The sequence below is a fragment of the Mesoplodon bidens genome, assembly GCF_964165515.1.
Source record: "Mesoplodon bidens genome assembly, chromosome: 17".
Lineage (NCBI taxonomy): Eukaryota > Metazoa > Chordata > Mammalia > Artiodactyla > Ziphiidae > Mesoplodon > Mesoplodon bidens.
In genome coordinates, this window is record NC_138174.1 from 36,873,128 (window position 1) to 36,888,918 (window position 15,791).

The 15,791-nt window shown below is 36.7% G+C and overlaps 1 protein-coding gene across 1 annotated transcript; it reads right to left on the minus strand.

The window, feature by feature from the left end:
* Positions 1-514: 514 nt before the first annotated feature.
* Positions 515-1,646, minus strand: LOC308605071 (nucleophosmin-like). The gene has a single exon (XM_081214739.1). The coding sequence runs from the start codon at positions 1,571-1,573 to the stop codon at positions 794-796; it is 780 nt and encodes a 259-aa protein (XP_081070865.1). The 5' UTR covers positions 1,574-1,646; the 3' UTR covers positions 515-793.
* Positions 1,647-15,791: the final 14,145 nt, after the last annotated feature.

Consider the following 15,791-nt stretch of genomic DNA (forward strand, 5'->3'; position numbering starts at 1 on the left):
CCTGTATTCCCTTTCATTTCCTATCCTCTTTCAAAGCAGCGTTCTGCATGGTATTCTATAACATTTCTTCCAAATAGTGTATATTCTTTTGTCTTGCTTCTTTTACTTGCCATAATGCTTTATGAGATCTATTCATATTGCAAGTAGTCCAGATTATTCTTATTTTTGAAAAGAATTACATTATACGGATATGCTACAATTTAATTTGCATAATTTAATTTATTTATATTTACAATTTAATTTATTTTGGGGCATCTGGTAAAGTTTTGGGTCAATTAAAATAGTACTGTCATGAGCATTCTAGTGCATATTATATGGTTAATATATATCATAAATATTTCTGTTAAGCATGTAAATGTTAGGTCAAAAGATATTCAACTGTTCAACTTTAAAAGATACCACCAAGGTATAAAAATTTCCAAAGTGGTTGTATCCATTTATTTTTTATTTTTATTTTTATTTTTTTTGATTCAAATTATTTATTGAGCAGCTAGGGAGATACAAAGGTGATTGAAATATGGTCAGAGAGGTGAGGCAAATGCACAAGTAATAGAAAGCAAAGTATAAGGTTCACTGAATCACAGCAGTCAAAAGAAAGTGTTTTAGGAGATCAAGAGATTGCTTCCAGCCTGGAAGGGGGGCATGGGTGGGTGGCAAATCAGGAGAGGGGATTGAGTTAAAATAGAAGACTTCAGTCTGGATTGTTGATGATACTCAGTTTGGACTACATTTCTCTCTCCTTTTCCTCTCTCCCCATCTTTGGGTTTAATTTACCAGTAGTGCCCAGGATTGTTCAATGCGCTTTTTCTATACTTGCTTGCATTTTTGCTTTAATGTCTTCTACAGAGCTAGGTCCTTTTGGTGTTTTAGGAGTTTTTTCCAGTTTTTTGAAGGATTCTTGACCTTTTGATCTTGGTGTTGACGGTTTTGAGTCTTTTCCATTCTGGTTTGATTTTTGTGCATTTTTGGCTGGAGTATCTCGTACAGATTTCTTTACTGGAGCTTTTTCTTCAGCTTCCTCATCATCAAAGTCATCATCATCATCATCTTCATCATCATCGTCATCGTCATCATCATCATCTTCATCTCCATCAGCAGCAAGTTTTACTTTTTTCTGTGGAACCTTGCTACCACTTCCAGGGGCAGAACGCTTTCCAGATATACTTAGGAGTTTCACGTCCTCCTCCTCTTCATCTTCTGACTCTGCATCTTCCTCCACAGCTACTAAGTGCTGTCCACTAATATGCACAGGCCCTGAACCACACTTCAACCGTAAGACCACAGGTGGTGTTATTTCAAAGTCCCCAAGGGAAACCGTTGGCTGCACAGACATTTTCAAAGTTGCCAGTGTTACTTTGATTGGACTGCCTTCATAATTCATGGCCTCTGCTTCGACAATGTGCAATTCATCCTTTGTGCCAGCCCCTAAACTGACCGTTCTTAAAGATAACTGGTGCTCATTTTCATCATTATCCACCTTAAAGTGATAATCTTTGTCGGCCTTTAGTTCACAACCGAAAAGATAGTTCTGGGACCTCAGGGAGCTCATGTCCATGTCCATCGAATCTTCCATGGGTTGGTGGCACGCACTTCGGTGGGAGAGAAAGTGGACGGAGATAAAAGACTACCGTTCCAAAGAACAGTCACGCAGGACGGGATCAGACCAGGGGGTTGTATCCATTTAATTTGCCATCAGCAGTATATGAATATTTATTCATTCACATCCTCACAGATGTTTGTTATTGTCTGTCTTTTTAACTTTTGCCATTCTAGTGGCTGTATAGTAGACACATTTTACTTTTGAACTGTATTTTAAACTACAAATTTTCTTACAAGGGCTAGTTTAGTTTTGGCTTATATATTTTGGCATAAGAAAAGTCCATAAGAATTAAGTAGTATTTTGCAAATTTCCTTATATTCTTTTAAACCCAGCATTCACTTTGTAGTTTCTTAACATAGAGATGTGAGGATTTTACATCACCTCATTGATTTTTAACTTTATTGCATTATGGTTAGAAGCCACGGTCTTATGATGTTTCTTTTGAATATGAGGTTTTCTTTTCTCTAGTCCATGGTTTATTTTTAATATATGCAGTGTGTTCTCTATTTGAAATGCATAAGATGCTATAAATACATCTATTAGTCAAAATTATTTGTGCAAGCCTAGAAAATTCCATTCACAACAAAGAATACCAAGTATCAGAGGGTGAACCTCAAGAGAATTAGTGGATGCTAGCAGTGAAGGGGAAAATATAGACAGTTATGGCTTTGATTTTTTTTCTAAAATTCTTCTTTATCTCTTCAAATTTATGCAAAGTACTGAATCTGGTATTAGTGTTCATTCCAGAATTGATAATCAGCTGCAATAGGCCTGACCCACAAACCAGTCCCATTTGATGCATATCTTGTAGGCTTATTCTCTTGAGTTCAATAGCTATCTCCATAAGTATGCAGTAATTTAGACCTCAATATACAATTAAATGATAAATTTATTTGTAACACATCCTGCTTCAGCTTGGCAGATTTTTCATGAGCTCATTGCTCTTGTTTGTAATTAATGTAATCTCAAGTAAATGTAGTTTTATATTACACCTGTGAAATGTACTCCTCCAAGCTACTATTCCATATTTACATACTGAATTTATTTAAAGTTGATAATGCTTATGATGTAGTTATAACTGCATTGTAAGCCTTACAGTTGGGACTTTTTCTTACTGTTTATCTTCCCCTCATACTAAACATGCACCTTTATCCCTGAGTAAGATCACCATTCTGTTCTTGACTCTCATTATCTGTTTCTTTTGGTTTTATTTTGGCAGTTAAGATGTGATCCTCATGTGAAAGATTAGCAACAGAAATGTGAGAATCTCCCCAATTTTCAATGAATTATCCTCTGAAATTGTATTCTTGAACTGATTGCCAGTTAAGGCTGTTTTTCACTGAGATGCCTGCAGCATAACTAACATAAATGTTCTCAAACAGCAGCACAAACACAGACATGCTCAAATGTATGTGAGAAGGAGAAACTAGAACCCAGGACAGTAGCTCCTATGGTAAAAAAATTTATTACTCAGGAAATATGACTGACACATCACATGCCTGACATTGGTCATTTTTCAACGAGTTTTGATTCACAGAATATTAAATAAATGAAACATTGGAGGTTATTGCACTCTCACAAAGCAAATAAACATAAGCAAAAACGAAAACAATAAAAATAAACCCATCCAAATACTCCTATATTTTATAATTTGGATTGTGCTTGTATAGTTACTACAAAATTCTCACAGAATAAATATGAATTTGGAACTCATGTGGTGAACTGATAAAATATTGGAAACTATGACCATGGAACTGTGCACCTAATCTAGAACTAAATACTTTACCACCATTATGGAATTTACAATATAATAATAAACAACAGATGTTTAACAAACATAAATTTGCAAAAAATGAAAATTATATATGGATATTTTATAATTTGTGTTTTATTTGAACTTTATATAAATGTTTTCTAATAAGATTTCCCAATTCATAAGCATGAAATTAACAAGAAAAGAGATACTAGATATAACAATATAACAACAGTGGAAGCGAAAGTAGCACATGACAATGCAAAAGAGGTTAGAATTACAGAAACATTCATTTGCTATATACACCACCAAAATTATATATCAAAAGATTTATATGCACCATTTATTAAAAACATAAAAAAACTTATCAATTATACAAAACACAGGGTATTAGATAGTTTTTTCTCCCTGATATGACTCAGGGTATTTAGTTTACTTCATTTATTTTCTAAAAGCAAGATGAGCTTAAAAACCTTTTATCATAACAATTTTAGCAATAGATTTTTTCCATCTTTTCTCTATGACACAGCATTGAAAATCTAAATAATAAAAATACACAGAATTGCATATTCCGTCATGTATTTTGTTGAATCTATTAATTCATGTATTTGTTTGTTTTTCAATTTACCCAAGAATTTCAGTTATTTTAGCCTCTGGGAAATATCCTCACATTATAAAACCCACATACAATTTAGAATGATTGACAAGTTCCAATGAGGAGGGACCAAAACTGGACCAGCAGGGGGCATATGTCAACAGTGATGCACAAATATATTCCAGAATAGAATATATTTATGTATCCTCCTATATTTTTCATGGATGTCTAATTTTCTTAAATCTGGGAAAACAGTTCATAAGCTGAAAAGAGTAAACAATGTAATAAATCTAAAGGGGGTAAAATCCATTGAATGAAAAGGCAGAGTTGATGATATGAAGATGTGATACATTGAAAGTGAATTAAACAACAAAAGATGTTTTTTGATAGGTCTTGAAATATAGCATGATAAATAATAGCAGAGTTTGTAACACTAAGACATAATGGAAGGAATTAAATAATAGCCTACAATATCAATATAGATATAAGCTTATAAGCAATATAAGCTTTATTTCTGAAGTTATCATGTAGGAAGTTGCAGATAAAATGTCAGAAGGGAAAACAAACTTCATAGAAACCACATGAATATTTTCTTTAAAATAAGCACATACACGTTAAGGTAAGTAATGATGGACACAGTGAGAACTTCTTTATTACAAAATATGTTATAAATGTCAATCATACTTCTAAGAAAAATTATGAATGTAGAATGGTTATGAGCTAAAAAAGTAAAAGTACAGTTCCTTAATATTTCATATAATCACTGATGTAATTACAGGTAGAGCTGAATGGAAGATTAACAGGATACTGAAAATTTCTATGTCACAATTTGTCCTCATTCAGAGCTCTTGTCTCTCAATTTTCTTTAAAAATTCTTTATGAATACCTATTGCCCTTTAATGTGAACCCTAAGTACTTTCTAACTTGCGAATTTTGGCAAGCTAAGGATGGCTTAGCACGTAAGGCTCCTTGCACGTAAGGATGGCTTCAAGGTGTGTGGGCTATGCAGTTGCTCAGGGCTTGCACATGGTAGGGTCTCACACTTGGTTTAATGTTCTACTGCTGCTGACTTGAAATTCTTAATAATTTTTGAACAGGAGTCCCACTTCTGATTTTTCACTGGGCACTGTAAATTATGTAGCTAGTCCTGCATGCCTCCCTTTCAGTTGAAAATCTCTTTTGCTCTTTCTTCCTACTTCTCCACAGAGGCACATTTCAAAGAAATTCCATTGCCAGTAAAACTATCTTTAAAGTGGAATGTTATCATTCTCTTTTATTTCCTCTGTGTGGAAAATTTCTGAGGGATATTCTGAATTGTCTGCAGATGTGACATCATGTGATTATTACTGTTGCCTAGGGATTCCTCCTTATTGTTTTTTTCAAGCATTTTATTGCTATAGATTAAGTTAGGGAACTCAAGGCAACATAGATTTGTGAAGAAATGATGGACATAATGGTTTTAGAATAATTATAGGGCATTCATTGGGAGATAACTAGGAGGCATTTGGTGAAATAGTCTGCAGTTTAGGAGACTGGTTTAAGATGGGAGTCATCAGCATTAAAGTTTTTCATGAAGCCATGGCTGTGATGTCAGCTCTAAAGATGAGTGTACAAAGTAAGAAGTTTAAAACCAGAACCCTGGGAAAGGATGACTTACAGGGTTGCAATAAAAAGCCCATGCTAGACAAATTTAGCATATCTGTAGAAAGAAAAAAAAAAAACTTGAGAGAACACAGTAGGATATTGCAACTCCTTTATTGTCTCATAATATTTATTTATTATTATTATTATATTTATAATATTTATTTTTATATTATAATATTTATAATATTTATTAATAATATTGTCTTATTAATATAAGACAACAGCTCCTTTGTGTGTCTTATATTAATGTCAAATTGGATTGTTCTCCACTTTTTGAAAGAAGTTTATCCTGTTTTCCATAAATTTCCCACTTTTCTTGTCAAAATATTTCTATATTAAAGATCATGTTTGGAGCTTCCCTGGTGGTGCAGTGGTTGAGAGTCCGCCTGCCAATGCAGGGGACGTGGGTTCGTGCCCCGGCCTGGGAAGGTCCCACATGCCTTGGAGCGGCTGGGCCCATGACCCATGGCCACTGAGCCTGCGTGTCTGGAGCCTGTGCTCCGCAACGGGAGAGGCCACAACAGTGAGAGGCCCACGTAACACACACACACACACACAAAAAAAAAAATCATGTTCAAATATCACTCTTTATGTGCTCTAGTCTGATTTTTAGACAGGGTTGTTATTCTGCTAATATCCCTAGAACTGTCTTTCTATGTACCTTTTATCTCTTAGTTTGTCTTGTCATAGGAGTTTTTTGTGTTGTTTTCGTTTTTTCTAATGCCTTATAGATGGTTTTATGAATAATACTTCCCTAAATATCCTAGAATGGCTATCAGAAAGTAATGTAGTCCAGTGTGCATATGCATATGTTTATGAATATATATTAAATAAAAAATAGATTGTTAGAATTGAGCTTAGCTTACCTACATGAGCAAAAGAGCTGGTGGCCTTGGCCCAGAGCCTGTGAGTGCCTCCAGGCATTCTAGTCCAAGGCCTGCAGAGGCCAGTCCCATGCATGATGTGACCATTGCAGCAGGCACATTGGGGTTCTTGACCCTTGCAGAGTGCTAGTGCCAGATGGAGATGCATCTCTTTCTGTCTCACACTTAGGTCCAGATTTTCAGGCACCAGACCCAGAACAATCTTGCCTGTTACCAATTCCCCTGCACTCTGAAATATACTTCATAATCTTCTAGGATCTCCAGAGCAAAGCTGCCTTTGAAAAGGATTTTAACTTCATTGGACCATAGAGCAGAATGTAGCAAACAGCAATATTTCAAAAGAGCAGATTGCAAGATGGATTCAGCAGCAGGTTCAGGGCCGTACATTAGTAGTACAAGTTAGTGTTAATCTCTGTCCAACCTATCATTATCCAAACTGTCCCTGGTGGACATGATGAAACCATCATGCTAGTACCTGTATCTGGGACACAGAATATTTGTAGCAGATAAATTTGGTTCCATTGAGATAGATCCAGATCTGGGAGTAAAAGAAAGGACAGACTTTGCAAGGGCCAGATTCAACAGATCATCATCCAGCAGCCACAGACAGCTGTCACTACCAGTCAGACACAAACACAGCAGCAGATCACTCTCTAGAGGCAGCAAGTAGCACAGACTGTTGAAGGACAGACCATCTTCTATCAGCCATTTACTGAAGATGGCATCACTCTCTAGAAAGGCATGACCCAGCAGCAAGTTTGATAGGGACACAGACTGTTCAGACAGGAGCCAAAACCAACACAATCAACAGGGTCTATCATAATTCTACCAGTGGCAGGATATGTGATCAATTCAGGAAGGATGGTCATGATGATGCTTAGAGCTGGATCTATGCCTGCTATCTAAGGTATCCCTTTACTGGGACAGAGATATTTAAAGAAGAGCCTCTTTATGTGAATGGCAAACAGTATCATCAGCTTTGTAAGAGGAGGCAAGTTTGTGATAAACTAGAGGCAGAAAGGAAATTCCAAAGGGAAGAAGGAAATACCTGTGTAAGTCACGCCATAGCAGAGAAATGCATTGAAAGTAGGGAAATTTTCTCTGCAAAAGAAAATGATAGTCCTTCATATGCAGGAGACACACCAAATAAATGAAAGAAAGAAAGAAAGAAAGAAAGAAAGAAAGAAAGAAAGAAAGAAAGAAAGAAAGAAGCAATTACACAGCACAGGTTGTCTGAGGATTTTTCTGCCAGGCCATTGGTGAAGATGATCAAGGTCAATTCCTTGCCACTGTTTCTCATTGTTCCTGGAAATTAATCAACTCTTTTGAAGGGATAAAATTCCCTTCAGAATTTAGATAATCACAAATGAATGTATTCTGCCCTTTTGTACAGGGCAAAGCCCACTTAGTTTTTAATAAGAGGTTCAGTATTATAATTGCAGCAACATCCTGCAAATTGAAATTGCAAGCCTTTGTTTCATCCCTTCACTCTAGACCTTTTGCAGACAGTGGATAACATTGACATTTCATAAATTAGGATGAATCAAGTGACACATGACAGCCCAGCAGTAACATAGAAACACTGATATTAACTGGTGAAACTGGCTGTCTAACTCAGCAGATGAGAGCAAGTTTAATCAAAACTGCAATCAGCGAACCAGGGCTTTCCCACAAGAATTTGGTTAGACAATATCCATCTCTCTGGTTGGGTAGTTCATTCTAACTGTATGGACATTTTTTATTTATTTGTTTCAAGCATCTAATAAAACCTACTTTTCTGTGAAATACACTTTGAGGACTCCTGAATTAAGTTTTAATTCCTTTTTTATGGAATAAAACTTATGAAGCTGATGTGTTCATATACATGGAAATAAGTAACACATTTATTAATACAGAAATGTTTTGAAAGCAAATAGAGATATTTGATATGATTTTTATATTATTAGTGTTTTTGACATATGCATAATATATATTTGTAATATTGTGGCTACTTGTGATGGCAGTTCTCTATTTGTATTTCTGAAATCATAACTTTCAATATACTAGGAATGTACACTTTTTATTTTTTCTCTGTCTTCCTAATTCTCAATATTCATGTTTTAGAATCTCATTAAGAGTTCTTATTTTTTGATCCAATTCTCTCTCCCACTCTATTGGATCATTCTCTCTTACTTCTATCCATGTTAACCCAAGATAAGAATACACTGAGGACAATCTCACTGTAGATATTTGCAATGGAACATCATTCCAGTGGATATTAAATACATCTCCCCTCCACCTGAGAATTTCATTCACTTCTTTCCTATTTTCTTCATCAAGGACTTTCCTGGACTGCCTTAATCCAAACTAAGTGACCATTCTGTCACTTGCCTTTCCCTATCTCTTAGGATCTACTTATGGGTTAGGCAAAGCTATGAAAGTGTTCCTAAATATATTTACCTATGCACATTCATGGAGCTATGGAATTTTGTCATAAAGGATGAGTCTTTAAGCCTGAGTTAAAGAGGGAAGTTCTAAACAATGATATAAATACATCAAAACAAAATTTTGATGTAGTCCACTGATCTATTTTTGCTTTGGTTCCATATGCTTTTGGTGTCATATACAAGAAATCATTGTGAAGACACAAGTTAGGAAGTTTTTTCCCTATGTTTTATTCTGGATTTTTACAGTTTCAGGTCTTACATTTAAGTCTTTAATCCATTTTGTATATTTGTGTATTTTTGTGTATGGTATAAATTATGTATGCAAATTTATTCTTTGTATTTGAGTATTCAGTTTTCTCAACAACATTTGTGGAAGAGACTATCTTTTTCTCATTGTGTATTCTTGGCACCTTTATCAAAATTGACCATATATGTGTGAATTTATTTCTGAGCTCTCTATTCTGTTCTATTGATTTATGTCTGTCTTTATGACAGTACCATACTGTTTTAATTACTGTAGCTTTGTAATATATTTTGAAATTAGTAACTGTGATGTCTTCAGTTTTATTCTTTTTTAAAAAATTGTTTTGGCTATTCAGAGTCCATTTTAGTTTTAAATTATTAAAACTTTATTTTCTAATTCTGTAAAAATTGCCAGGACTTCCCTGGTGATGTGGTGGTTAAGAATCGGCCTGCCAATGCAGGGGACATGGTTTGATCCCTGGTCTGGGAAGATCCTACATGCTATGGAGCAACAAAGCCTGTGTGTCACAACTACTGAGCCTGCACTCTAGAGCCCACGAGCCACAACTACCAAGCCTGCACTCCACAATCACTGAAGCCCACATGCCCTAGAGCCCACATGCTGCAAGTACTGAGCCCACACACCACAACTACTGAAGCCCATGTGCTCTAGGGCCCACGTGCCACAACTCCTGACCCCGAGTTCTGCAACTATTGAAGCCCATGAGCTTAGAGCCAGGGCCCTGCAACAAGAGAAGCCACCACAATGAGAAACCCATGCATCACAATGAAGAGTAGTCCTCGCTCACCACAACTAGAGAAAGCCTATGCACAGCAATGAAGACCCAATGCAGCCAAAAAAAAAAAAAAAAGTGCCATTGAATGGGAAAAAAAACATTTGCAAGCCATATATCTGAGAAGAGGTTAAGATCCAAAATATAAATGGAATTCTTACAATTTATAGGGGAAAGAACTATTAAAAATGGGCAAATAATTTGAATAGGCTTTCTCCATGGAAGACATATATTGGCCAATAGGTACATGAAAAGATTCTCAACATTACTAGTAATCAGGGAAATGAAAAAAAAAATGCACCACCTTACACCTGCTAGGATGGCAGGTATCAAAAAGATAAGAGATAACAAATATTGGCAAGGTTCTAGAGGAAAGGGAAGCTTGTACACTTTTGGTGGGAACGTAAACTGTTTAGCCACTATGAAAAACAGCATGGGAGTTCCTCAAAATTTAAAAATATAACTACCTTATGATCTAGTATGTCCACTTTGGGATACATTTATCCAAAGGAAATAAAATGAGCATCTGTACTGATTCTTATAGATAAGAATTACCTATACTCTCATATTTATTACAACATTATTTACAATAGCCAAGATATGGAAATAATTTAAATGTCTATAGACAGATGAATGAATAAAGAAAATGTGGGGGCTGCCCTGGTGGTGCAGTGGTTGAGAGTCCGCCTGCCGATTCAGGGGACACAGTTTCGTGCCCTGGTCCGGGAAGATCCCACATGCCATGGAGCAGCTAGGCCTATGAGCCATGGCCACTGAGCCTGCACGTCTGGAGCCTGTGCTTCACAATGGGAAAGGCCACAACAGTGAGAGGCCCATGTACTGCAAAAAAAAGAAAGAAAATGTGGTTTATACAGGCAATGGAAAATTATTTAGCTTGAAAAAAATGAACTCTTGCCATATGTGGTAAAATGGTTAAACACGAGGAAATTATGTGTAGTGAAATAAGCCAGTCACAGAAGGATAAATGCTGCATGATTCTACTCACTCATGTGGTTTAGAATATAGTTATACACATAGAAGCAGAGAATAGAATGCTGAAGGCAGGGGAATGAAGAGTTGCTATTCAATGGGAGTAAAGTTTCACTTATGAAAATGATTAAAGTCTAGAAATCGCCTGTAAAATACATAAATAAATAAAATAATACCCAATAATAATAATAAATTATCATTGCCTCATCTGTGAACTAGCAGATGAAGAGAGAGGAAAATGTGCCCCATTTCCCACTTTTAAGGTCAATGTCAAATGTTGGGAATTTTGGATGTGGTTCAATGAACCCCAGAAGTCACATAAATCTTACCAGTGCAGTAAATAACTTTTTCTCCCAGTAAATAAACACAAAGGGGAAATGCAAATAAAGAATAATTTCATTCTAACTTATCTCTTTCCAGTACAATAGGGAGAAAGCATTTCCCTCTACATAGATTTATAAGGCATTCCATTCAACAATAAACAGTATTAGAACTTCACACTTCAAGGTCAGTCACATCTCTATTCTTGTTAAAATAAGTTACTATGTATAAATCCTTATCTTAATTGACATATCTTAAGCATCTTTATATGTCCTTTTTTTTTTACTATTAATTCTTTGCTTCCACAACTGATCTCTTCTCATAATTTCCTCTCACTTTCCTCCATTCTGATAGGTCCCTTAAATTCCAGTCTTCCTTAATCCTCTCACCTTTCATTCTTCTATGCTATTAGTGTTTACTAATATTTTCCACGTTGTGGAAAATATAGAGAATAAAAATATTTGTTTTGGCCCATTTAATTAAAAGAAAATTGCTTAACCCTGAAGATGACAGATTCAGGGACTAATAACTGCTTTAAACCCAACTTATCCATCATGAGGGCTGAAATGATCAATATCTGGGCAGCCGTCTAACAAATTTTAACACCCTTGTATTCAGTGATAAACTGGTTGGTGTTTGCTCACATTTTATTATGATTAATCTCATTCAAATCATCAAATATCATCTATATGTTATCAGTTTCCATATCTATATCTCCAGACATGAACTCTCTTTTGAGTTCTAATAACTATTTTTTCAAACAATATCAAACTTATTTACTTAGATATCCATTAGTAATCTCAAATTTAGTCATAACAAAAAGTCAGAATATCTTACTTTTATGAATTAGATGTTAGTAACATCTCCCCCAGTTATGACAATCAATTGTGGCAATCATTGTGACATTGCCAATGTCACCAGGTTGTGGGGGCAAAATCACAGCCAGTTAAGAACAACTTCATTGAAATGTTCAGCTCAAAAAACAAAAGCCTTTTAAAAGTCCTTTTAAAACTTTTTACCCATCATTTTAAGTGCCTAACAGCTCATTATTTAATAATTATTAAATTGTTTAAGAACTTTGTCACCTCATTTTGGAATATTTCAATTATTTCCCAACTAATCATCATCATTTTATCTTCTGAAAGTTGGAATGAATGTTTCAGTTATATCAAAGTAGTACTTCTAAAGCACAGAATTGATAAAGATACTATGCAATTAAAAACCTTTTAGTAAATGCCAATCACTAACAGGATAAAGGCTTCAACATGGCCTTTGTTCTGGAATACATGAAAGTCATATGATTAGCCCCTTCACTCCCACCTAATTACAGTACCCTGTGAAGAGTCTTAAAGCAATATACAGAAAAAAGTTAAACATTGAAAAAATATTTTCAAATTTTAAAAAATGTGATTAATAAACACACACAAAAAATCACTGAAAATAAAGTCTTTATTAGTGTAAAATGTTATAGAGAGATCAAAAATTAAGTTTGAAAATTATACATTTGATTTATTTAAAAATGCAATTTTCTTTAAGAGGTTAAAGCAGAAGTGAGAATTTAGTTGAAGAATAGAAGTTGAAGAATGAATAAACTGAGACAGTAAGAGAGAAATTTTTTTCAAGGACTTTGGTTGTAAGAGAGGAAAAATAAAGTTTTATATAGTGCTGATTTTAGATGAATGATTGTGGTGGTTTTGTGTTTATTTTAAGGTTGAAAACACTTAAACAAGTTTTGGGATAAGAATAATTAGGAGAAAGATCAAATGGGGCAGATAATGATTCCAATTAGAATAGAATTCCTGGAGGATAATCAGTTCAAGATTAGGGAAGTTTTACCAAGTCCAAGCTCCTATTGTTCACCAATAAATCTAGAGATGAGATGAAGTGTTGGGGCAAGGAATATCAACTTTACTTAGGGTGAGGGTCAGGTGCTAAAGGTCAGACTCAGAAGCTCAATCTCAGTGAGAAGACAAGGGTTAGGTGAAAAACAGACTGAAGAGGTCAGGTCATGGCAACTGAGGGTGCACTAGGAAGAAGCCTGGGACCACCACAGAGGCAAGACACCAATACTGGGAGGCACACAAGGATAGGGGTGGGACAACCATAAGAACTATCCCTAAGAGTGCTCCCAGGCAACAGGACACTGCCTACAGGAGCTCTGGGGGTGGGTATGAGTCACCATCATCATCTTGGGCTTCAGAGGCAGGCACTCGTCAACTCTTCCAAGCCCAGGGGCAGATGCAAGGTCTCATCCCTGCTGACCCAGAAGGTCGTGGACAGCTCCCATAACTAGAAATTCCATCAGCGGGTCACAGGACATGCCCAAGCTGTCCAAGGAGGGCACAGATAGCTTCCACAACTAGGAGGTCCATTGGCGGATGCCAGAACCTGCCTCATTGTCCCAGGAGGGCACAGATAACTCACCCCACTAGGAAACCCTTGAGCAAGTGCTAGGACCTGCCTCCACTGTCCCAGACTGCGTGGAAACCTCTCACTACTAGGAAATCCAACAAGGGCTTCTGGGACCTACCCCACTGTCTGAGGAGGGTGTGGATATCTTCCCGAACTAGAAAAATCTATCAGTAGGTGCCAGAACCTCTCTTGCTGTCCTGGGAGTGTGGATAACTCTCACTACTAGGAAATCTGCCAGTGGGTTCTGAGACCCATCCCACTATCCTAGGAGGATGCAGATAGCTCCCCTCTCTAGGAAATTCCCCCAGAGCAAGAGGTGAAACACAGCTGAGCCCCAGGGGCTATGTGACTAAGGAAGAAGAGCTGAAAACTCTCCTCATGGCTGTGTGAACTGCAGAGTTACACCACTGCTGACAGCCTCCTAAATTCAGCACCTGCAAAACATCCAAAAGGACAAGTGCTCTTGCAGCTGAGATGGGTCTGGCTTGAGCAGCTGTGGGCTTTGCAGGCACATACACATGAGGATAGGGCCAAACCAGAGTTCAACTGCCTCCATAGATTCCACAGCAGGTCCAGGTGCATGACTACTGAAGTCCTGGGAACTGACCTCAGTGGACCTGTACCAGTGGCCAGGTGAAATAATGCCTGAGAGTCACCAAGGCAAATTGCTGGCATACCCTCAGTTAAGGCAGGACTGAGAGCAGTGCCAACAACAGTATATTCTGTGACCCTGCACAATGTGTGAAAGAAGACACAATAGAGCACATTCACAGGTGAGCAACTCCAAAGGAGGAAAACTCAGTGCCTTCTCCCAGTGGGTGTACTGCAACCCTACCTACCTAACACTGCAGATCAGAATCACAGCTAAGGAATAGATCTGGGGGCCTGCACTAAAACAACTAGGGAGCAGTTGCCACCTGTGATAGGACATTGACAACCAAGAGCAAAGGGGAGGACCCAGATCAATATCTAGGACAAGCACTGATCACCACAACACCAATCAAACTGACAATCAAGGGAGAACTGGCACAAACATCTGGACCAACCTCACCCACAAGGAGGCAGAGACCAGAAGCAAGAGAAACTATGATACTGCAGCCTGCAGAAGGGATATCACAAACACAGTAAGTTTGACAAAATTAGATGACAAAGAAATATGTTAAAGGTGAAGGAACAAGATAAAGACCTACAAGAACAACTAAATGAAGAGGAGATAAGCAATCTATCTGAAAAAGAATTGAGAGTAGTTATAGTAAAGATGATCCAAGTTCTTGGAAAAAGAATGGATGTATGGATCAAGAAGATACAGAAAAGTTTAACAGAGACCTAGAAGAACTAAAGAACAAACAAACAGAGATGAACAAGACAATAACTGAAATGAAAAATACACTAAAAGGAATCAAAAGCAGAACAGAAGAATGGATGAGTGAACTGGAAGACAGAATGGTGGAAATATCTGCCAAGGAACAGAATAAAGATAAAAGAATGAAATGAAATGAAGACAGTCTCAGAGACTTCTGGGACAACATTAAATGCACTAACTAATGCAACTAATTTGAATTATAGGGGTCACAGAAGAAGAAAAAAGAGAAAGGGCCTGAGAAAATATTTGAAGTGAATATAGTCAAAAACTTCCCTAAAATGCAAAAGGAAATAGGCACCCAAGTCCAGTAAAAGCAGAGAGTCCCATACAGGATAAATCCAAGGAGGAACCCATCAAGAAACATACAAATCAAACTAACAAAAAATAATACAAAGAAAACATATTAAAACCAAGAAAGGAAAAGCAGCAAATGACATACAAGGGAATCCTCATAAGGTTATCAGGTGATTTTTCAGCAGAAACTCTGCAGGCCAGAAGGGATGCAAGGGAAATTTAAAGTGATGAAAGGGGAAACCCTACAACCAAGAATATTCCAACCAGCAAAGATCTCATTCAGATTCGATGGAGAATCAAAAGCTATAAAGACAAGCAAAAGGTAAGAGAATTGAGCACCACCAAACCAGCTTTACAACAAATGCTAAAAGGACTTCTGTAGGCAAGAAAAACAAGAGAAGGAAAAAAAGAGGAAGGAAAGAAAAATGACCTACAAAAGCAAACCCAAAACAATTAAGAAAATGGCAATACA

What these genes read in the sequence shown, in the direction of transcription:
- LOC308605071 (XM_081214739.1), bottom strand. Translation starts at nt 1,573, where the DNA reads ATGGAAGATTCGATGGACATGGACATGAGCTCCCTGAGGTCCCAGAAC.